At 44.6% G+C, this 24843-nt stretch overlaps 1 protein-coding gene across 1 annotated transcript; it reads right to left on the minus strand.

The window, feature by feature from the left end:
• Positions 1 to 2788: 2788 nt before the first annotated feature.
• On the minus strand, positions 2789 to 21569 carry LOC128814097 (uncharacterized). Its single transcript, XM_053989677.1, has 7 exons — positions 21556 to 21569; positions 21273 to 21315; positions 20266 to 20413; positions 5832 to 5999; positions 4317 to 4369; positions 3048 to 3238; positions 2789 to 2912 (listed from the first exon to the last, which is right to left on the minus strand). Exons 1-7 carry the CDS (start codon positions 21567 to 21569, stop codon positions 2849 to 2851), a joined length of 681 nt encoding a protein of 226 aa, XP_053845652.1. The 3' UTR covers positions 2789 to 2848.
• Between the last annotated feature and the right edge of the window lie 3274 nt (positions 21570 to 24843).

Consider the following 24843-nt stretch of genomic DNA (forward strand, 5'->3'; position numbering starts at 1 on the left):
ACTTTCTGGAAATTCTTCTGATTAAGGGAGAATCAGCATTTCCCTACCCTCTCCTGGCCAGAGAGCAAACCCTCCCGTGCTGCTGCTTTCATCCCAGGCTTTGGAAGGCAGGCAGCGCTCAGCATCCATCCAGCAGGGAGTGAAATCCATCCCTGGTGGAACTGGGAGCTCTGCCCTCACCTTCCCTCAGCTCCAAAATGCACTGCAGCTTCAGAGTCATTTTCCCCCCACCCTGTAGCTCTTATAAGAGCCACAAATCCCTGGTTACTTTTGATTTACAATAGAGGCAAGGTCATCCTTATAATGAAAAAAAACAAGGTCTATATTTTCAGACACCAAGATACAATTTATCATAGAGATCAATGACACTTTTATTCTCTATAGAGATGAAGTATCCATTTTGCAGTAAAATTATCAGAGGGGTTTTCTCCTTTTTCTCTCCTTTAAAAGCCTCTTGCAGGTGCTGCAGCCGTTGAAAACCAACTTGTAACAGAACATTTTAGCATTAGCATCCAGTTCTCCTGTCTGCCTTTCTAAAATAGATTTCACTTTTCTTATATTAGTGCCTGGGAGAAAAGGGAACGGTGCAATCTGTGAAACCAGACGTGTTTGGGTGGTGAAAGGTAACTCTAATGGTACCCCCTGAGTCAAGAGGTATTTCTAAGCCCTTTCAATTAAAATAATTGCCCCTTCCCAGCTCTCCCCATGTCCTCGTGCCTGGGCAGTCCCACCAGCCCGTGCCAGGCTGAGGCAGCCACGGTGGATGATCCATGGGGTTACCCAGAATCACCTTTATTTTTTTCCTAATAGGACTTTCAGTTTTTGTTTTATTTGAAATCCTATTTGTAACAAGTTTTTTAGCTCATTTCCAGCAGCGCTTCTGAGCACCCAGAAACCATTTGGGGCATTTTCACCTGCTGAGACTGGGTAATTGTCACCAGCTTTAGAGTTTATTTGGGAACTGAAGACACAGAAACATTCTGTGGGTGGGGAATAGGGAATCTGTCTGTCCCAGATGTGTTCATTGCACTGCCCCACACAGGGATCACTGGGACTGAGCTCTCCAGGCTGCTCCATCACTCCTAAGCACCAGCTCAGACACTGCAGAGTCACCCTGACACAGTCACAGCTGGGTGAAAACACCATTGCTTTGTTCCCTTGTCATCTTTGCCAACAGCCTGGCCTGGGCCCTGAAAGCTGTGACAAACAGGTGGCTGTGGTGGCACACAGCAGGGAGATGCATCAGCACAAACTGCCCAGCCCAAATCTTCTGCAAGGCAGTAAAGTGCATTCCCACCCTGCCTGAGTTACACCTTTGTGTCCTCTGCCCACTGCATCCCATGGCAAGATAAGCTCATTAGGGGGATTTATTTTTTAAATTCACTCCTTTAAAGCACATGAAATTCCTGATTTTATTGATGGCTGCCAAGGATTACAACTTCATTCAGCTGAATTTCCCTTAAGCTCTATGCTTGCCCTAAGCTAATCACAATTTTCAGGAAAGGAAGGCATTTTAGAGTTTTCCTGGTGTTCAGCTCCATTGGAAATTATTTGCCACACGTGTTCAATAGTCTCACCTTACCTGTAGTTCCCAAATTAACATTTTCTGTTTACTGATTTTAGAGCTGCTGGAGATAAAGGAATTTTCTGCACCCAGGGGTATCTGCACTGCTGCTGCATCCATATCAAATCAAATAATTATGGACTGTAGCAGTCTGGAGATATTGACATAGGCAGGACATCACTTGTTCATGGGAATTTCCTTAACTCGATGATTTCCAGTTAATAACAGTTGAAAGATTAAAGGGAACCTTTTTATTCTCTGCTTAGTCCTGCCAAATAACCTTAATTACTTCCAAAACAAAACCAAACAAAGACCACTGGATGTTTTAGTAACTTTTAAGGCCTTGCCCAACCACATTTTTCCAGGCACCATCTCCAGGCAGCAAGAGAAGAACCAAGTGTTTGTGCTGATGAGCCATACTGACCCTCAAGGTCCTACTTCACCTCTTCCAGGCACATCAAGTGGAATATTTGAGAGCAAAACTTCTTTTCTCGTGGTTTTTTGTCACTATCATTTTGTTTAATTCATTTTTTGCTCTGACATGTCTGCCAGTGCCAGCACAGACCCTCTGGATGTATTTCTGTGGGGCATTTTCAGGAGAAAAGGTGCCACAGGACAATAACAGGGATGTTTCCAATATCTTGAACCTTCCTGAAGAAGCCACTGAGCTGTTCCTTACAGGGATTTGCAGTGATATGACAATACAAAAATATTGCTTTTCATCTGGTGCACATTAAAAATAAACTCTTCTAATAAAGTCTGTTTGGGGCCCTGATTCAGCTCTGCTTTTTCTTCATTTGCTGCTGCAAGAAGAGAGTTCAAAATGAGCTCAGACCATCAAAGCCACCTGCTTGTTCTATTTTGCAATCACTCCACAATCAGCCTACAAGGTGTTAAATGACTGCAAAAGTGCATGCCAATGGAGAAGCAGGGAAACAGAGGCACAGCAAAATCATCTCCTTGATCCAGCTGTGTCCTGAGCACCATCCTTCTCCTTTTTCCATCCTTTTCCATCCACCACCACTTGTGCAGCAAGGAAAGGCTCAGCTTTCACAAATGAAAAACATCACTGGGGTTTTTTTCTGGCCTCACAGACCATCAGAGACATTTTAGGACAGTTGCTGCTCTTGGCTGAAACATTGCCCAGATTGGAAGCACCGATCTCCCCAGAACACCCCAATCCCAGTGAGAGCAAGACTGGAGCAGCTCCTCTGCCCCCAGCAAAATGCTTCAGATTTTTCATTTCATGACTTCAGCCAAAGCAAAACCCAAAGCAGAAGGTACTTAATGATCCAAAGCCAGGCTGAGATAGAACTTGTACATATATCCTATGGAATTATCCCAGATTCTGTAAGACAAAATGAAGGCAATGGGGCTTCTGCACGTTTGGATTAGCTAAGGGAATCAAATCCAACCATTTTAAGGAGAAGAATAAGGAAAAACAAAACAATCTTAAAGCTGTATATTCAAAATAACAACTGACTTTTGGTGGGGGGGTTTGATTGTAATTTTTGCCTGTACTGGGAGACACTGGGCTCGCCCTCCACTCCAGGGATTTGCCAGTTCATCCTTCCCTCCTCTCAGCCCTGCACCAGGAGCTGGACCAGGCACCCAGAAAGCAGCAGAGAGCAGATTTTCCTCCTCAGTTGGGTTCTGCAGTTGTAGGTGAAGGCTCTGCAGTGATTTAAAGGCAAATGGAAAAGCCAGGTCTCTTCACTCAGTATAAACTTTGTCATCTGCCTATGAGGCTGCTAAAAAAAATTCTTTAAAACAAATTCATACAGGAGAGCCATTAATACACAAGCCAGCAGAAAAGGGTTGGGTTGTTTATATGGGTTTGATTTTTTTAAACTATAAATAAACCATGATTCCTTTTACTAGTTTAACTTCACCAAACCTCCTATTGTTTATATATTTCATCAGGAGCCACCCTCAAGAGGGGCAGCCTGTGAGATTCAAGATCTCCTTGCCCAGCACATGCCAGAACAAAGAATCCCTGTGTTTCAGTGTTCAAAAGCAGCATTCAATTGATCAGAGGTAGCAGCAGATGGGGGATCATCACAGAAAGAATACTTTTTAATTACCAAAACATATGTGCTGATGCAGTGCAGCACAGTTGTCAGGTTTTTGTACCACTTAGAAAAAGTTTCTGTACCAAGGTGAGTAATTTTTGGTCGCGTTTCACAGTAAAAACCCTTGTTACATTTTCTATTTAGAGCTAATCTGAAACTGTGGACCCTGAAGAATACTGGGTGAATAGAAGGCTGTGCCTTGTCCACAAACCTTCAGTGTTTGCCTTTAGATACAACCAAGAGCAAAGCTGGGAAATGAGGTTAAAAAAACTTACTGGAATAAAAAAAAAAAAAAAAAAAAAAGCCAAACAAGGAAATAAACCTGAGCAAAACTGAGCTCTTTGCTGTTTCAGCATACACAGCACAAGCAGGCAGATGGAATTTCACAACTCCTTTATCTCAGTGCCTACAGATGAGCCATTCATATTCCTAAAATTCATGAGAGCTCTAAGGAAAGCTGATATTGCCATGGAGTTACATTTCTGGGTGCTGGATACCACCAGCAGCAAGCAGTCCTTAAGGCTATCCCTTATCATGCTGTGAACCCCACACTGTGGAAATCCAAGCTCTCTGATGCTCACACAGCTCCAAGGACTCCCCCTGGCCCAGAACAGGCTGTGACAGCCCTGCCCTCCCCACTCCCCACTGCTGGGAGGATTCATGGGTGCAGAGTTACTCACACAGCCCTGCCGTGCTCCTCTGCCCTGCTGGAGCTCCCTCTGGTCCAGGAGAGCTGGAGAAAGACCCAAAATCCACCTCAGGCTCTGCTCTGGAGCAGCCTGTAGCTCGGATGGAGCTGCCAGCCCAGCCCTGTTCACATCTCAGGCAGCCAGAGGGGTCCTGGTGCCTTTTCCTGCCTGTGTTTTATAGACTCCTTAAAACCTTCAGCACAACTTTTGGATTACACTCTATTGATTCCACCAGTGATTCACAGTCTAGAGATTAAAAAAAAGGCTTCTCCCATTGCCAGGCTCCAACAGGAACAGTAAAGCTCCACAGAGAAGAGGTGAGAGGGGGAAATAAATAGGCAGCAAATGGATTGAGTCTTGGCTTGCAAAGTTGCCCCAGAGAGGGGAAAGTACCTGCTGAGACAACTGGAAATTAACTATATTTCTAAGGTAGTACATCATGTATGGTAGAAGATCCCACTAGCACAGCTAAATAATCAGCAGGACAAGGTAGAAACATCCAGGAGAGCTGAAACTGTGTGTTGGGAATATCCTGAATTAATAAAACCAAGAGGCAGACCTCCTGTGTTTGAATTTTTTGCTGTTACTTTTGACAGTCCTACAGGAAGCAGGAAAATAAGGAGAGAGAACGCTGCCTAGAAACTTCCTGGCAGGGAATGCAGTGCCATGGGAACAGGGAAAGGCTGGCCTTGGAGCAGGACCAGGTGAGCCCAGGCTCTGGCAGCAGCCCCAGCCCAGCTCCCAGCTCCACACATTGGATTTTTCTAGAAACCAGGAGCTCCCCCTCTCCCACACATTGCCAGCAATCCTCTTCCCAGCACATCCACAACCTGGTAAGAGCCCAGCTGGCAGCTGGGCCAGCACAGACCCCAAACTGGGCTCCCCTGTGCCCTTCCCCTGGCAAACGTGCCCTCTGCCAGGGCCAGCACCACACGTGCTTCACCTGCTCACACTGCAGCCACAGCTCTCTTCAGAACATCACATTTCAATTGGTTCTCAGCTCCTTCTCCTGCTGGAAATGGTTGCCACAGTTTCCCCACACGTTGTGATACACAGACAGGAGTTTTGTGCTTTTTTTTTTCCCTCTTTTACTTCTTTAAATCCTTGCGTTAAGCAAGTGGCTCAGTAAAAGAATCAAAATTGTCATTCTGTGCAGTGAAATTTTTCATTTGTCTTTCTATTCCTCATCAGTCATTAATGATGCACAAATTCTTTTCCTTTCCTTATCCTTTGCCCCTCTCCATTCTTTATACTTGGTACATGGACTTTTGTGTTACAAATTCTTCAAAGACATCATTACTCTTTGCATTGATATGCACTGAAATAATCTTTCTAATCTTTGATCAAAGACTTGCTCTATCTGGCTGCACTCATTTCCTTTCTTTCCCTTTCCTAGTCAGCCATTTTTATTTCTATTTAGTTTTCCTACCAAAAAAAGCCATCAAAACAGAAAGCCAAGGCCACACCCAGTCACACTGGTGATGTCCTTTATTTGGATTTCCTTACACACTGCCTTGAATGCTTGGGCACAACCCCTGAACTCAAACCCCTCCTCAGGACTCTTCTGCCAGGGAAGGTGATGTTCAGATGCTGAATTTTCCTCAGCACACCCAGTTCTGCATTGGTGTTTCTTCTCCAGATTTTTTCCATAGATATTTTCCTTTGGGTGGAAATCTGAGGAAAGGCAGATCATTAAATAACACCTGAACTAAAATGGGGATGATCACCATTATTCCAGAGCTACTCAAGGACTGTAGAAAATAATTCTCTGTTGGTTTTGTTTTCGCCAGTAAAACATTGGATTCTCTTTGCAGCACTTTAACCCATACACATTCTTTTGCAGTTTTGAATACTCATGTTCCTCTCTCATCCAATTCTGAGCAGTTCCCCTCTCTTCTTTATTTCCTGAGCCTTCCTATTTCACAAAGCTGAGGCTTCCACTTCCCCCACGATTGCCTCAACGTTCAGGAATCAAGCTTGGGTGCTGAACTTTGTCAAAGCTGCTTCCTGAGCCCAAGCTCTCACTCAGGAATGCACATCTGTGCTCAGAACCACTCTTCAGCTTTTCCAGGTTGTATTATCCAGCCATTTGATTTCAGGGAGGAGGTTCCTGACGTACTTGGATGCCTTCTGTATCAATATTTCTGGTTTAAACAAGGGCTTTGGGGTCCTTTGGTTGGTTCTGGAGGCTTTTTGTTGGTAGGGTGTTTGACTTGGGGACTGAAATACAGATCTACAGGTAAACAGCACCATAATGAATGTACCAACATAAATAATTTGTTCAGCATTAAGGTGAAAGAGCTAAATAAAGAGTATTAACTTGCATTTTACAACTATTTTTTAAAGTCCATATAAAAAGGGCATATATTTAATGAATGTCAGGATGCATTATTAAATAACTCAGGGGCACCAGAACAAAATATGCCAGAAGAATGAACAGGAACATCAATGAAAACCTGTATGCACACTCTTTCAGCCCAAAGACACAAACCACAGAACGTGCCAGTCGTGTTCACAACACAGCTCTTTTGAAGATTTTTATATCAGTAACTGTCAGGTTGAACAGCTGTTAATTTTAGCAGCATTTATTCTACTTTGTTTACAATTTTGTTGGGTTGAATGTGCTTTCACACATTGAGCAACAGAGCAGCAGTGAACAGTAGCTACACGAATATATCTATTTATTCATATACTATCCCTATGATACTTACTCTGCTCTCAGGCACCTGAACCTGCCCTTGGATGCCAGTAAAATGCTATTTCATCCCCAAAAACAAGTGAAAAGCAGCCATAGCACTTATTTACACTTAAATACAGCACTTATTTGCACATATATGATATAATTTACACTTATATACACACTGACAGTGGAAGCCACTGAATAGAAAATAGGTAAAATGCTCTGATAAATTTAAACTACTGCAGGTAGCAAGCATGCATAATTTATTGGTATTCCCAGTTCTGCAGACACCTCGCAAATAGCAAGATTTTAAGTCTGGCAAGATGACTTTGAAGTGCTGTAGAGGGTCAGGAGTGTGTTGGAGACACCACAGAGATGGGCAGGAGGAAAACTGATCAATTTTGGGTGGCTGCTGTGAGTCAGCACCTTCTACCAAAATAAGTCCCGGGATCAATATCCCTGGGTATTACCCTTGTGCTCACTCAGCTCTTCAGAAACAAAAATAATTACAAATATCTGGGGCAGAATCCTCTCTGCCTGATACAATGTTGTGTATAATCACAATTTAATCCACCTGGGCGAGGCAAAACATGAACAGCCTCTAGGAAGTGCAATATAAGCTTTAAAACTCTAGCATAACACAGAGGGAATTTTATATCCTCAAGTGCATTAAAAAAAAAAAAAAAAGGGAAATAACTCCTGCAGAGGGGTTAGAAACAGATCCTGTAGGATTAGAGCACTGAAAGGACTGATTATAAAGTGGACTAATTATAAAGGGGAGAATAACAATTTAAAATATCAGTCTTTGCACTTAGCAGCCCACAAGCCATATCATGCCCTTGGCCAAGCAAGTTAACTGCAGTGAGAGCACTCCACAGGCTTTTATGGCAGAATTAGCTCCCCCCAAAAAAAAGAGAAACTCAAGTAGTTGTCACTGATGTTGAGCCAAAAAAGCTTTCTGGCTTTAGCGCTCCTCTCTGTGAGGTCAGAGGTGGCCACAGGACCTTTATGATTGCTCAGGGTTCATTTGACTTGAATCATCCATGAATGCAGTCCAACAAGCTAATTAAAGCCATAAAGCTTCTCTTGGACTGGATTAAGGGTTGTCATTTTTTTTCCTTTCCCGTAGGAGAATAATTTTTTACAGCCCGAAGTGAAGTTACATATTTCCACAAGACAATACAAAATGAAAAAGGGAAACAAAGAAATACATGCTTTACCAAAAGCCAATAAAAAGGAGACAGATTAGCTTTCAATCACGCTGAAACAGGTCAGAGAAGTAAATCTAACTTTGCAGAGCTATAAAGAAAAGATCTGTCTTTGTCTCTGTGGTTTAAATAAAAGTTTGACAAGAAAGTTAATAATATGAAAGAGAAGGGAGGATTTATAAAAATCTCTTTTGCAGAGGTAAATAATTGAAACAAGGCACAGAGCTCAGAAATTATTGTAGTTCCACTTCAGCACAAAAAAAGCCCTTCTGAATTCAGCACAGTGTGCAGAATGGCAGGGGCAGCCAAAGCTTCTCAAAGCCAGCTCACATATAGATAAAGCAATTTTGGAAGTTTCACTGTTACAAAAATTAGCCAAAATTTTACCAACTGCAGCACCTTCAAAAAGGGGAATAAACACCAGACTGAGCCCGAAGTCTCCCTATAAATTATCCTCTCCTTGCCTGCTTTGGAGCATCCAAACTGACCAACACTTTCATAACCCACTTAAACCCCACTCCCCCCTCACAACAGGACAGGAGGGTTCTGACAAGGAAAATCCAAGCAATTCTCAGAGCTAAAACCTCTCCTAAAAGCCCCTGGCACACATCCTGAAGAACAAAGTTTCTAAGAAAATCACCACTGCTTCAAAACTAAAGGAAATTTCCCTCAGCTGTAACTCAGATGGTTCCTTTTCTCCTGCAATTGTGGAGCAGAAAGGTTTCTCCCCAACTTTGTTACAGAAGCAATTTCCATAAAAACCTTTCAAAAGAGGTGTTCTCTCACCTTAAGCCCAAAACTGCTCAACACTTCTTTGCAAGACATAAAAAAAAAAAAAAAGGAAACCTCTATCAGGAGCTCACTTAGCTCACGCACTCAGGAGTTAAATGAACTGTTCATAGAAGGAATTATCCTCCCTGGACAGCCTGGTGGAGGCTTTGAAGTTGGGAAAGCAACTTGTTTCTGAGCACCAGCTGGACTTTTTTTAGCTAGAAAATTTGCTGCTAATTCAGTAGTTCAAGGCACCAGTGAGAGTTTCTTATTTCTTGATTTCCCCTTGGCACATCACTTTTGCCACGTTCGTGCTGAGGGTCTGGAGTTCATTGCTTCACCCCATGCGTGGGGATGTGGAGAGGTTCTGTGGAGACTTCTGGGCTGGTTTAAAGGGATCAAATTGACTCCTTTGATCCCAAATTTTCACCTGCATGCAATCCCTGCCACCTCTACCTCTGCACAGCCCTAACTTGCAGCAGGATGAAGAACAGATGCACCCCTCAGCTGGGAGTGACTATTAAATCTCTCCAGCTTCTGCTCTTGCAGCTTTAGTCCCCCACCTTGATCAAATCTTATTTCCTCAAGGCTTCTTAGGGCAGTATCCAAGTCCCCAGAATGCTAAATTGTCACTCAGAAATGAGTGCAGATTATTTGGCCTGTCTCCTTCCCAGCTTTGGAATGCTAAACAAAGATGTGAAGCACTCAGCACCTTCATGTTGCCTCTTAGCCAAGATTGTAATTTCAAATATCTGATTATATTCCTTCCCTGATGAGTTCAAAGGAAACAAAAGGCAGCTACTAAGATGCAGGATTTAATTGCAGGAGGAAAAAAGGCTCTGAAGAAGTTTCATGTGACAGAATCAGCAACAAGTGTCATCTGCTATTAAATAAGTTGTCACATCATGGAACGTGTGCAAATGAGAAGGAATAACTCCCACAACAAGAGAGATCTAGAACGTGATATAAGGAATAGAAACACACACAAAAGTGAGTGAAACCCTGCGTGTTCAGAGCTGAGCAAACAGGTAAAGAAGAGAGGGAATCATCAGTTTGGAAAAGTCAAGACAAAAGCTGTGTGGATCCAAATCACCAGGCAAAAATACTGAGTTTGCCACTGCTAAATCCTGCTTCAGAACTCAAATTGCACCTTAAAATGCACATTTCTTTCCAAATTACTAATTAGCATTATGCTTAATTTTATCAGGGCTACTGTTACTAGGGAAGACTCATCCAGTTAGAGGAAATAATATTTAAATAATAGCACTTATTTACTTTAATGTTGATAGCATACATATTCCAAACACTGCTACTGAATCGAAAGTGGGTGATGGAGGCTATTTTAGACACTTGAGAAAGATATTCTAGATCAGGAGAGATACAGCCTGACTGCAGAGAGCACCAGGAGTGCAACGAGACTAATCAGAGATCTGCAAGTGTGACATGATGGAAGATTAAAAACATTATGGTCTGTTTGCCCTGAAGAACAGACAACTCATGGGGGACCTCAAAGCCTTCACACACACGGAGCAGAATATCATCTTTTTCCATACCTAGGACAGATAAGACAAGTCACTCCGTTTTCCTGACTAATTACAAGAAGAAACATCCAGGGTAAATGTCAAGAAAACCTTTCTAACAGCAGGGATGAGGAGACAGAATAGATTAGCTGAGCATTTCGCTACCATTGGAGATCTTTCAGAACACATTGAATAAATACCTGTCAGGATTAATACACAGCTCATCCTGCCTTGGGGCTGATGGATGAGTTACATGACCTCTCCAACATCCTTCCAGGTTATTCCACTGAATTTCTCTTGTAACAGTTGCTCTGAAAATCAGGAGCTGGATTTGATAACTGAAAGTAATTTCCAGGATTCCTCAGGAGCACATGAGTGGTACAAGATAAATCTCATTTTCAGGGAGCACAGAGCTGTTTGTTTCCCTGCTGTTGCAATCACCATCTTTAAGCAGCTGGGAGCACACACAGAAGTTGGGGTAATTTCCATTATCCAGTTCAGAAGTCAGTTCCAAAGGGTGGTAAATTAACTGTGCTGCAATTGTGCTAAGGAACATTTCAGCAAAGATACATCTGTTAAAAGCACCCTTGAAAGGCAGAGACCTTTAAATCTTTAAAGCTTTCCCTTTGAAAGACTTAATTTTTGCAGAAGTGATAAAGGTTTAACTAACATCGTTTGATATCCAGCCTGGGAGATATTGGGGAAACAAATAAAGAGTTTAAACACCATTTTTGAGAATTAAAATGCAAGATCTCCTCCAAGTCATTCACTGGCAAGGCTCCCAAATCATTCTTGCTTAATATAGACTATCTCAAGTTGGAAGGGACCCATTAGGATCAATTAACTTACTAGCTAAGTAAGTTAATTCTCACCTTTAATGCAGCCAGATGGTTCCCAGGAACCAGATGACTGAAAAATGGAATCTTTGGCCTTTTTGAGATCAATTTCGGAGCTATAAGACATCTTTTAAATAAAGATGATCTCCACTTGTAGAAGTCATTTGTCATACAAAAATATTTAACAAAATGCTGGTGATGACTTTAAAGAATCTATTCTCTAATGATCCTTGTACAGAACTGACCACCTGAGTCCTGAACGTCTCCAGCCTGAACTCCCTCAGTAAATCTTTCAGACACTGGAAGGAAACGGGGTTTTAAGTTTCCTAAATCAATGGCCTCTGTGGCTGTTAGTACATTCCATTTTGTACACCATCGAGATGATTGAGTCTTGGTTGTTGATTGGGGCTAAAATTGACTTCCAGCACTGTAAATGGAAGCAGTGCTGGGGCTCCAGAGGCACGCAGGGCACGGCAGGAGATTCCTGCATCCTGTAAGACGTGTGGTTACCTCAGCACTGCCCCTGCCATCCAGCAGAAATCTTCCCGAGCTGAGCTGGCTGTCAGAGCTCCTGGCTGACAAGCAGGAGAGGAAAAGCTGCCAGCATCACTCCCTGCTCAGGCCAGGACGAGGTCCTGCCCCCGAGCCCCCAGACTGAGCTCCCTTCCCTCGCAGCGCCCGTCGCTCTCTGAACCTATTTACAGCACCATCCCTTTTCATCACTCAGGCCATTCATCTGCAGCCCATGCAAATTAAATTAGAGCCTCAGCTTCCATCAAAGCAATCCTGGTTTGTGTTGCAGGATGTGCAGTTTGATCCTGTGCTATCTCCAGCCTTGAATCCCTAATGCCACTGGGCCATGAGCGGTACCCGGTGTTGCTCACCCATGTGCAGGCAGCTCCTGAAGCATCACAAAATACAATTATTGCCTTTTTTTGGTCTTGGCTGCTACTCCTTGAATCATGTGAAAGACAGAGAGAGTGGGAGGTGCCCTGTGCCCTGGAAATTTTGGAGTAAACCTCTGGAAAAGGAGGTTGGGGGATGCACACAGAGCAGGAACTGCAGGAGGGCACAGCAGAGATGGAGAGGTTCTGCTTGTCTGCCCATCACCTCTGCCAAAGACTCTTCTAGAAACCAAGGAGGTCTCTGAGTATGGAATCATATTTCCAGAGGGAAACAAACCTAAAGATTTTTACACAAGCAGACTTGGTCTGTTGGGGAAGTTCCCACTGGGACTCACACCCTCCTCATTTCCTCTCCCCATGCCAGTCTGTGTTGGTGAGGAGTAACTGCCATTAAAGAATAAAAAAATAACTTGTATCTTCACAATTATTTGAAATCTTTGCAAAAACAACTTTTTCTTCTCCCCCAGTAAAATAATCACAAAACCCCGTGTCAGTGGCTGCTACAAGGATCAGCAGAAGTGACAGTGGCAAAAGTTCATGCAAAAAGCTCAGCTCTCACATTGTTATGAGAAACTGCACAAAGAGAAGCATTGGTCAGCCTTGCACAGGGACAGTGACAGCAGCAGGTAAAAATCCTCTCCCAAGTCCCAGTTTTACTCCATATTTTACCCTGCATTCCTCACCAGAAGGGAATGATCATAAGCTGCTTTCCTGGGCAGCTTGTTGACTAACAGCTGGTTGGGGATAAGGTGATGCTTTATGACTTCACCTTGGGCTGCAGATTTCATCTCAGCTACAAATCCCTTTTGGAAAAGTAACAATTTTACTTCCACTACTTGACTTAGCTCACTAAACTGTATTTTTCATCCTTTCTCTCTAAGAGAGGAAAGAAAAAAGCCATGAAATTCAACACATTAAACCATCCAAGTACTTAAAAGCACAATGCAAACTCACACAGCCCAAGTTTTGGTCTAGTCAGGGTTTTCAGTGTAGCACAGCTACACTGTGCTGCACTGCCTGTTTTATGCAGCTCATGGCCCAAACCAGTGCTTTTGAAGTTACTCTAGCTTATCAGCTAAATATACATTGATTTATTTTATTATTTATTCTTTAAAAGGATGTATTATTAATTAGGCAACAGAACAGAGCAGCTTCCCTGGAATAATTCCAGTCTGTGACTGAAAAACATATGCAAGGTGCCATCCAGAACAAAAACCCCCTGGTAGCTGAAGTGAGGATTTCACACAGCAAGCTCAACATCCAGCCTTTCAAAACTAATGGATTGGGGCACAACTTCTGTTCTTTCCAGTTTATGCTGAGCAATTCAGGGGAAAGATTATGGACAGGGGACTCTCTACAAGTTAAAAGTAGCACAGGGACTGCTTGTGGAGGTGCCCAAACAAACTCAAGCCCCATCTTCCCACGTCCAAAAGTCAGATTTCCCTTGATGGACTCGTGGCCTGCAGTGAAGGTGCCAAGTCCCACCTGACATCAGCACACAGCAGAGGAATGATGCTGCTGGAAACACCAAGGCTGTGGTCCAAGCCCCTTCAAAGTCTGAGGATGAGACTGGTCAAATTATCCCTTAGGCTTCTCTTTAGAGAGCTGAGCTCTTAAAACCCATCTGTTGTTATTTCAGGGAATTAAGGATTTTTATCCCCCAATTTACCCCCCACATCAGAGTCCTGTGGTGCAGAGCAGGGAGTGCACAAGCCTCAGACTTGTGTTTCCAGCTGACCGACCCCCAGAGCACCCAGATGTGCTCCACAAGCTCTCTTGGATGTCACATCTCCCTGACAGGGGTTGGAAGCAATTCAGCAAAGTTGCATTAAGGCAACTTTAAAGCAAGAGGCCCCTGGGCTAAATAAAAAATAAAAAACTCCATGGAGAATCCTGGAGAAGCTGACATGGCTCTTCTGTTGGGCTGGTCATTTCACCTTCCTTCCCTTTATCCCTTCCAGAGGGACTCAGGCATTAGGTTGAGTGTTGAGCTGTCAGTTCAGATTTTCAGCCTTTAGAGATGAATTCCCCTCCTGGCTCGAGGCAGGAGCACTCACCTCCTGCAATTGTGTGTGTGCAGCTAATCATATGCAGCTACACTGAACCTGATTGTTAAAAGGCTGAGTAAATATAACTACACCCTCGTTATCTTGTTTAAAGGTAGGAAGATTAATTTGAATTCTAACTGGAAATACTGATTCAATGAATAAGCCTGAAATGTAGCGGTTTTCAATTACACTAAGAAATTGGTCTTCTGAATTTTCAAATTATGCGAGGCAAAGCAAGTTCACTTTAATCTATATGTGGGGATATATTTGCCGTCTTCACAGTGCTGCATGTCAGTGGGCAAGAGCTAAAAGGGAATGAAAAATCCTAACCTTGGCTGTTGGTGCCCTCCAGGGGCCTGGCTGGGTATAAATTTCAGCCAAAACAATTTTTGAGCATTCAACACATACAATAAATATTGCATATTATTACCCTGCTTTAAAAGGGGGTGAGGGCCATTTTTCATGGTACCCTCAGCAGACAGGTGCTCTCCACAGTCCCACAGACATAAAATAAAGAGGGGCAAGAGAAGGATTCATTTATATTTGACTACTTCCAGCTTCCCTGCCTGGATTCCTAAGAAAAAAAGCTTTATATCCAATAAGAAACCTGAAGGACAAATAGAGGTGGGGAAAACTCAATCTTGTAACTTCAAGCCACGATGTGAGTTCTACTTAAGTCCATTTTTGTTGCAAGCTTACTACAGCTTCACAAAGAGCTGACATGCAGTGGTTTTACACCCTCTGGAGCAGGACAGAAAGCATTCCTCTGCCTCACAGGCTGCAGGTGAGTTCCTTACAGCACAGACTATTAATTCTCATTTTCCCTTGCCATCCCATAACAGCTGCCACAACCAGACAACAGAGAGGCAAAGTTAAGCCAACAAACAAAAAAACCACCAAACTACCAGTGTCCAACAGCAGTCCACAGAAAACCCAGAAGATAATCTGTGTATAACACACCTCCAGCACGGAGCTACCTGATGCAGGGCTTTTCTGGAATTAATGGAGCTCTTCCTGCCAGTGCACAGGACTCAACCACTGCAGAGAGGTGGCTGGGAGAAGGTGTTTTACCAGGGCACAGCTGTGTTGGAACTTCTCCCCATAAACATTCCCACACCTTTGGAAAGCACCATGTCAAAATAAGGCTGGTGTTCTTGTCCAGCCTCACCTGCAAGAGCAGCTACAACCTTACAGATACTTCTGCCAAATTAAAACTCAATGTTTTTGATGAACTAGAAGCGTCCTCTAAATCCACATCTCCCTTCTTCACCTCACAGCATCAATCATCCAATGAAAGTCGTAGCTGTGGAAAGCTCCCTTCCACTGAGGTAGGAGTGGCACTGCTCTGTTCAGCCCACTGTGCACCAATATTGAAATGAATATTTAGATTTCCTGCCAGGCCTAAGTAGGCAGGACTGCACTGGAGGCCCAGCAGGGCTCAGCCCTGGGCTTTCTCCTCCACAAAGTCCAGCAAAGTGCTCCAGCAAAGTCCACACCAGGTGCTGCTGACCTAATGCACCTGTGGGGTACCTGAAGATGGTGAGAATTCCATCTGAATTCTGATGAGGGAATTCTGAAGCTGCTGAGGGATGTTCTACCAAGCACAGGGTGCACAAGTCAGCTTCTGACAGACCTGCTGAAAGAGTTACCATCTCCCTCTCCCTGCTCTCTGGTCACGTCAAGAAATGAGACTTTAAAGATGAGGAAAATCCAAAAGTAAAAAAGTCTTTGACATAATTAATATCAGATAATTGTTCTGAGACTTCTTCCATCTGCCAATTACAAGTGGAAATTGAGTCTGGGGAGCTACTGCAGATCATCTTTCTGCAATTACAATTTGTGATGAGCTACCCAGCTCCAGCAGCTCTCCCCGAGCTCCAGCACGATCCTAAATGGAAAACCGGGATCAGCAGTGACACAACATCAATCCCAATGTTTCACATGCCCACAAACCAGAACGAGCACTCCTGGATTGCTGCTGGGTGTGACCGCCCAGCTCACGGCTGAAAAATCACTGCCCAAATCAGAATGGCAGGCAATTAGCAACACACGCTGTCTCCCATTACTTGGTTTTGTTCTCCTTAACTCACTCCCCACCCGGGCTCTCTGTCACTATTTTCAGGGGTCATTTGGAGGCAGTTCAGAGCCGAACAGGAGCTTGGCTCCCAGCAGTGCCACTGTGCAGCCTGACACGCCTGGAGCTCCCAAAACCTGACACTGAGCAGCCAGAAACACGAAGGAGCAGCAGCCCATCCTCAGCAGGAGCACAGCTCCATCCTGGTAGCTCCCTGCCAGGCTCCCATTAGAGAGGAACATCAATTAATAAAGCAGCCAATAAACCAAAGCATCGGGGTTCTGGCCCATGGGGACCCTTGGGCTGCACAAGCTTTTCCCTGAGAATGCAACAGAAAGGAAAACCATCCCCTACCAATCCTGCCCCATCCAAGCCCTTTTCACACACATTTAGTCAGTGTGGGGGTTCTGGAACAACCATTTCTATCATATTTCATGTTTTCTGAATATAATAGAAACATTCTCTTGAGAATAGAATATTTCTACCATATTTCATGTTTTCTGAATGTGATAAAAATGTTTTATCAGATAGAATAGAAATATTCTATTCTGAATAGAATTCTATTCTGAATAGAATATTTCTATCATATTCAGTAAACATGGAATATGATAGAAACTGTTGTTTCTATCTATTCTGAATAGAATATTTCTATCATATTCAGAAAACATGGAATATGATAGAAACTGCTTTATTTGCAGGAGTAGGAAGGAAAAGGGAGTGTGTTTTCTTTTGGTCACCTGCAGAGCTGTGCAGGGGCAGCTCAGCCAGCCCTGGACGCTGTTGAGAATTAATTGCACCCTCTCCCCAGCACCTGCAGGTGGCATGGCCTTCCTGCACATCTCTAACCCATGCTCCATAATCACATTCCAGAAGGGAAAAAAAAAAAAAAGAAAGAAAAAAACCACACTTTCTAGATGAAGAGAGGTTTCAAAGATCATAGACTGATTTATGATTTATTTTGTTCAAAGCCATCAATTTAAACAATTGCTTTATTTTCCTGAGGCTGTGCTGGATTAGATTTAGAAAACATTGACAAGGAAAGATTAATGCTGGAGAACATAAAATGAGTTACAGGAGACTGACAATGAAATACACAACCAGCACTGTGCTCAGAACAGCAGAATATGAAGACTCATGGAAAGTACAACTCATATTGATCACAATAGCAGCAAACATCCAAAAACAACAAAGCAGTGCCCATCCTGGGAATTAGAGTCCAGCCAGCATTTTTAGCTTGATAGCCTTTCACTGACAAGCTTTTGCAGTGGATAATCTTTTAACTCTTAACAGGGTATTTTACCCCCTCTGCCAGGCTGCCACATAGTGCAGGTATAGTCACTTTTGTCATCCCTCCAGGTGGAACAAACTGAAAATTAGTGTTTCAGGGGACTTAAACTGAGTTTGCCCAGATTGAAACACCCTTTAAAATAATTTATCCACATTGAAAAATCAGAACTTCTATCATGGCCTTCTGCAGGTACCGGTCACTTAAAGTTCAGTCCAACGTGCAGGGGGCTGTTGTCCCATATCCATGTGCTGGCATTACTGACACTTCCACAGCTGCTTTGACCTTTTTACACATTGACACACACTCAGCTGACCTCCCTCTCTGCCTTTAGCCTGTGTGTACATACACATAAAAAGGACAAAACAGAAAGGACAACTTTTCTTTAAGCCTTGGAAGGCTACAGCTCAGCCATGAAGGATTTCCACCAGCACTGAATCTCACCAGCAGCTTTTTCAAGGCACAGTACAACCCCTGGAACATCCTTGTCCAGTGGGAAAATCTTTTTGTCCAAACTTACACAGGCTTGCTCAAGGGAATTAACAGAGAATCTGTTCTACTGCACTTCCGTGGAGGCAGAGATGCTCCATAAGTTTCCCCACAAATATTTTACACTCCACAGTGCTCACAGCATCCCCTTTCCCAGCCCTACTGGCACTATCCAACACAAAAATCTCACTGTCTTTACATTCAAGCTATCTTGTTTCCAGTAGGAAAAAATGCATCAATCGAGTTAGACTTGGTTCAGCTGCCAAACTGCCACAAAATGGGAAAGAAATTTTGGGGCCCAACCACTAAAATTGATGGTTTTGCAGTACCTCAGCCGCAGAATCAAGTGATTCATGGCATGACAGCATTTCAGTAATCACAACTCTGTTGAAAATAAAACTCCAGTTAAGCAGGGTGGTCTTGTTTCCCTTAAATACATTAAAAAGTCATTACCTCAAGTACCATTACATCAATACAGCACTTATAAAGGGACAGCATCAGACAACGCTGAGGGGCTTTTCAGATGCTGCTGTTCCAGCCTTCTGTCATCTCCACAATGGCCCAATTCTTTCAGTCAACAGCTAGAAACATTAAACTTCTATTTTCTCTGCTCAGAGCTCCTTGCTGCCCTTTACTGGCACAGACTCTTGTTGAGCTTGGGAAGGAAATCAGAGCTCTCATATGTATCAGCACTTTTTCTCCCCTGGGTCCAGGTTTAAAGCAGACAACATGTTTCAGAAATATTAATTTACATGAGATATCTTAAGTGCAGCACAGGAGTTTCCCAGAGTTTGCCTTCTCATGCTTCAAGCTTCATTAATCAACTCAGCCCTGCCAAAATACATTGTAGGAAGATGTCTGTAGCCTCTGGTCTAAGGCATAATCATAGCTCAGAGTGGAATAGTTACAAGCCAGCGTCTCCATTTTAACCAGGACACAAGAACCCAAACCTCCTGGCAGCTGCACAATGCTGCTGTTAACTCCTCCACACTGGCAGGATTCTCATGCTAAAAAGGGAGCAAAGCAAGAAAAGAGCAGCACAGAAAGTGGGGAGAGTCAGCAGCTTGAAGTGCAAGGAAAAGGGCAGACCTAGGAAAGAGTGGGAGAACTCTGGAACAAAAACCAAACCTTAGCTTGCACGGGAGCTGCCAGCAGCAAGTCTAGCTCATGAAGGAAGGGGAAAGCTCCTCTCCACCTTTAAAAGCTTTCTATAACTTCTTACCACATTTCAGGTGCTGCTTTTTGAGGGAGCTCAGCCAAAGAGCAAACCGTGCTGAGCACATCCCTGCCACTGCCCTGACAGGAAAAGGGTCCCCAATGCTGAGGAGCTGCATGACAAAAGTGCTGTCACAGAGCCACGGGGAGGAAAGGACAGAGTAACAGCAACACAGCTGGAAAGCCCTGAAGATCAGCAATACTGCAGCCAGAGTGAGAGCTGTCACTGCTCTGTTCTCACAGAGCAGCCCCTCACAGAGAGCTGGAAACACCAGCCAGGAATCCTCTCCCTGTGGGAACGCAGGACATCCTTCTGGCTGCCCTGAGACCCTGGCACCAAGTCAAAAACACCTGTGGCTTTGATTTTAGCCTGTGGAAAAAACTGCCAACTTTGTGTGAAGATTTACAGGTCACAAGAGTTTGAGTTAATGTAACACAGGGTGAAAAAGTAGAATTTTGGGGTTTTTTAGAATGGGGTTCAGGAGGCAAGATGGAGGAATTTGGGCGTGTCTTGTCATTCTTCTTCTCCTCCATCTTTCACTCTGATGGTGACACTTTTTACTGGTTTAGAGACACACACTCTCTAACATAGGTGATAGGTATTGGGAATTAATCATAAATAAAGTACACGTAGTTTTTGGTATAAAATGTGAACACTGCCCTGAGGGCAGACAGAATGTCATGGCTGACCTGCTGGACAGAGCTCAGCAGGGCAGAGAGAGAATGTTCTAGAGAAGGGAAAATAAACAACCTTGAGAAGCAAAACCAACGCATCTGGACTTCTTCTTTGGCTGCAGGGCTGGGAGGAAAAGACTTTTTACGATCTCGGGGTCATCTTGAGCACAGAACCCCGAGATGTCCCAAACTTCTCCAGAGCCCTGACTCCCACTGTGACACCCACACACCCACCTGCTCTCACGTGGATGCCACCCACACCAGGCACTGCCCTCTGCAAGAGCCTTCCTGCAGCCCAGCTCCTCCTCCGCTGGCCTGAGCTCAGATCACCTGGAAAGCTCAGTCTCAGGCTTAAAACAGGCACAGCAGTCTCCTCCTGAAGCTGGGCACAGCTAACAAGCACAAGTCTTGTGCTGTTCCAGGTGGAAAAGGTTCCTTCTGGTTTGCCTTCTGTGTTCATGTAGGTGTTGCCCCCAGAAATCACAGCACAGGGTTTTTCTGTGTAGGACTCCCTTTGTTTCTGCTGCAGCAGCAGCAGGATCCCAGCTCCACACTCAATTTTTAAGTGACAGAATAGCTTATGTGATCGTGCAAAAGCACATGAAAGTCTAAAACTATCTGAAGTAAATCTACCCTTCTTCTGGACCAGTCCTTTCCACTTCCATCCCTATCCACCTGCATAAGACGAAGTACCACTATGAAGCTGACCATTATAGTTTTACAGAAATTAGATTTTATAATGCTTTCTGATTTTATTTAGTGTTCGAATTCTCCAGTTCAGCTCAGCACAGAAAGGAAATTATTCCTACTTTCCCCAGAGAAAACTGGTAGCTTATATTGCACAGAAAAGGTATTTCCCCCCCAAAAAATGCCTTGGCTTAAGACCAACAACAGCAGACTCAGGCCTGTACCAATAAGAGATTCTCAGCACTAAACTCAGGAATTTCCCCCTTTAAAAACCTCTGAATAGGAAAGAGTTCCTATTAGTATTATTCCTAGAGCTGAGAGACCTTCAGATACCAAATCCTGGAATTAGTTTCTCTGTGCTGAAAGAGCAATTTCATACTTCTTGTGGCATTTAAACACTGATCATTGAGCTTCTCTCTCACTCCCAGATCCACAAAAGTTTATTCTGTGCAACCAGAATCAAAGTTGGGTTTCCAGAAGAATTAGCACTTGTAGCCCTTTGAGGGGTTTTTTTTTCTCTTAAAACAAAGACACAGCTGATGTCTTGTACTCACCCAGCCAGGAGGAGAAGAACAGCATCCAGGGAAAAAGGAAATCCTTCCACAATGGAGGCAAAAATAAGTATTAAACTTCCAGAGCACTCTCCAGCAGGACACAGAAACCACCGAGCAGCTCAGCCCAGAGGAGCCCCATGTGCTGCCCGGTCAGTTTTTCATTATTCCCTGTAGCTGTGGAGCTCCTCATCCTCCCCTGCAGCACCACCCCATCACCCACCACCCCCCTGTGCCCCCAGCACACCCTTCCCACTCCCAGGGCAGCCCCTCTCCCCAGACTGACCCAAATCGTGGCATGTCCTGGTGGAAAGCATCTCATGGGACCCCCAGTGCCCCCCAGGAGCCTCCTCCACGGGCACAGTGCTCCCATGGCATGGAGGTGTTGGCTCCTCTAAGGCAGTGACAGCTCAGAACTTTCTGTTCTCTAACAAATGTTAGCATTTAAAGGTTGTTCCCACCTCAGAATCAATTTCTAACGTTGTACTCCTCACAGGCTGGTGTTTAGCAGTTTAAGCATTCCCATTTTTTCCTTTGTAGCAGGAAGAATCTGGAGTGCTTGAACACTCACACCAACAAAGAAGTTCGGGAAGTCTTGCACAGCTTTACCTAGAGAAATTTCAAAGTACAAATGTTCCCTGAGATTGGTAAGCACAAACTTGGTGAGTGCCATTGGTGTCACTTAAATAATGGGACAAAAGGCTCTGCTTTTTGTCAAAAAAAAAAAAAAAAAAAAAAAAAAAAAAAAAAAAAAAAAAAAAAATCCAAAACTCAAATCCAGCAGCTCAGATCCACACACACCCCAAATTCCGAAGCAAAAAATTCCCAACACCCATTCCACCCCATGCTGTAGGAGCTTCCCATTCCTGCTGCTGCCACACAGTGTTCCCATCTTCAGCTGCTGCAGGAGGAATTCTCAAGGCAGGTTGTGATGCTGATCAGTTGTCTAAGAATTAGTCTGGAATCGTGGCATCCTCCAAGTCCTCTACAGGACAGAAGGCATCTCATGAATATTATTTATTCCCTCTTAAAATTGTTTAAGACTAATTTAAGTTTAAATTCTTCCAGGTTTCCCTCAGAAAATGGGAGACAATCATGCACATGGAGAAAATAAGATAAGAATCTGCTAGAAACAAACTCTTTTCATGGTGCTTGTTCAGAATGAAAACATATAAAGCTCATTATGTAATTAATATCAGATGGAAATTGCACTGGCTTTAAAAAAATTAAACTTCAATGGCACTGACCCACTCTGTGCCATATCATTTTACAAGGGATTTCTGACAAGGGCCTGGAGTGACAGGACGAGGGCTTGTGGCTCTAAACTGACACAGAGCAAGTTTAGACTAAATATCAGGAAGGAATTGTTCCCTGGCAGGGTGGGCAGCCCTGGCACAGGTGCCCAGAGCAGCTGTGGCTGCCCCTGGATCCCTGGCAGTGCCCAAGGCCAGGCTGGGCAGTTTCCATAGAGAAAAAGAAACTGTGCCTCACGCTGGGGGCAGAACGTGGGGAGCAGCAGCCTGTGGTGCCAGCACTGGGGTGTCCCTGTGCCAACCCCTGTGCCAGGAATTTGAGACTGGGGTGTGCCCATGCCAACCCTGGTGCCATCACTGTGTCACTGGGGTGTCCCTGTGCCAATCCCTGTGCCATCACTGTGTCACTGGGGTGTCCCTGTGCCAATCCCTGTGCCATCACTGTGTCACTGGGGTGCTCCCGTGCCAACCCCACTGCCAGGACTGTGACACTGGGGTGCTGCTGTGCCAAACCCAGTGCCATCACTGTGACACTGGGGTGCCCCTGTGCCAATCCTCATGCCATCACTGTGTCACTGGGGTGTCCCTGTGCCAAACCCAGTGCCATCACCGTGTCACTGGGGTGTCCCTGTGCCAATCCTCGTGCCATCACCGTGTCACTGGGGTGCCCCTGTGCCATCACCGTGTCACTGGGGTGTCCCTGTGCCAAACCCAGTGCCATCACTGTGTCACTGGGGTGCCCCTGTGCCAAGCCCAGTGCCATCACCGTGTCACTGGGGTGCCCCTGTGCCAAGCCCAGTGCCATCACCGTGTCACTGGGGTGCCCCTGTGCCATCACCGTGTCACTGGGGTGTCCCTGTGCCAAGCCCAGTGCCATCACCGTGTCACTGGGGTGCCCCTGTGCCAAGCCCAGTGCCATCACCGTGTCACTGGGGTGTCCCTGTGCCAATCCTCGTGCCAGCACTGTGTCACTGGGGTGCCCCTGTGCCATCACCGTGTCACTGGGGTGTCCCTGTGCCAAACCCAGTGCCATCACCGTGTCACTGGGGTGCCCCCGTGCCACGCCCTGCCCGCACAGATGCCAGATGCCCCGTGCTCTCAGCAGCAGCAGGGATGCTGCCCGGGCCAGCAGCGTGGCCCAAGGCAGCGTGAGCCATGAGAGCAGCAAGGCACAGCCAGGGCAGACAGCGAGCTGGCTCGTGCTGCCAGCAGGGATCCAATCAAGGGTCATTCCATGAAATTACAGGACTTCTCTCCCCTCTCCACCCAGGCACCAAGGGTAACAAGCTTCCTGTGGAATCAGCAGGATGAGATGGCTTGTACTCCCCAGATTGCAGCAAATTTATCCGTGCCAGCACCGGCCTGAAAGCACCGCAGGGTACGGCAGGAAATCACGGATGGATCAGGCTGGAAGTCTGTCGGTGATGGATAATGAGGTGGGCTAAAGCTCCTGTCTTTCCAAGAGCTTGAAGGCAGGCAAGGATGAGCTCTGTAACACAATCACCCATCTGGAAATGAGGATGCAGATATGCCTATATACACACACTCTTTTTAACCAGCAAGGTCTGCTCAGCTCTGCCTGAAGCCAAGAATTATCCTCAGGTGGCTCCAGCAGGATGTGTGGACAACATGCTGCAGCAGCAAAACTCCTGAGGGCATGGCAGGGACTGGAAAGTCCTCTAGAGAAATTTTCACCTGTGAAATGCAGTCCCTGATGCCCTTTATACCTGAGAAATCATGTTCTGATCAGCAGGCATGGAAGAGCTGAACTAAAAGAAGAAAAAAAAAAAATAGCAGGATAAATTTTTATTCATCATTTGGCTGCTCAAACATTCCAGAATCTCTTGGTATCACTGACATAACTTTGTGTAACCATTAAAAAGCTCTGGGACAAGGTAAGAGCTGCCAGCAGTCGAGGGGACAAGCTTCAAAGTACCAATTTTAAGTGACACATGAATTACAAGCCATAAGTAAATCTTTAAATCATAATACTGACCAAGAGGCTCCCTTCATGTACTTAATGCTGCTACACAGAGTCAGCTGTTTCATAGTTAAATATTTCCCATTATTTCATAAATCCCAGTTTTTATGCTTTTACAGTATGCTTCAAAAAAACAGAATTACCCCCAAACCAGCAGAATAGGGGAAATGGTCCTGAAAATGTAAAATAAAAGGAGAAAATCCACGACTTGAAATCCCATTCCTTACTTAACTAAAATATTTTTAATTGATTCTCATACTTGCCATCAAATTAGACATCCTGCAATTTATACCTGGCTTTAAATTAAAAAAAACCAAACAAACATAGGCTGTATTTGTGT

The sequence above is a fragment of the Vidua macroura genome, chromosome 13, assembly GCF_024509145.1.
Source record: "Vidua macroura isolate BioBank_ID:100142 chromosome 13, ASM2450914v1, whole genome shotgun sequence".
In the NCBI taxonomy this organism is placed as follows: domain Eukaryota; kingdom Metazoa; phylum Chordata; class Aves; order Passeriformes; family Viduidae; genus Vidua; species Vidua macroura.

Bases quoted from the DNA above. Each gene is read 5' to 3' on its own strand.
- LOC128814097 (XM_053989677.1), bottom strand. The intron at 4,370-5,831 runs GTAAGGAAATCC...GTCTTTCTCCAG, and splicing joins CCAAGCATTCAAGGCAGTGT to CTCTCCTGGACCAGAGGGAG. The intron at 2,913-3,047 runs GTCAGTTGTTAT...TTTGTCTTACAG, and splicing joins ATCAAACCCCCCCACCAAAA to AATCTGGGATAATTCCATAG.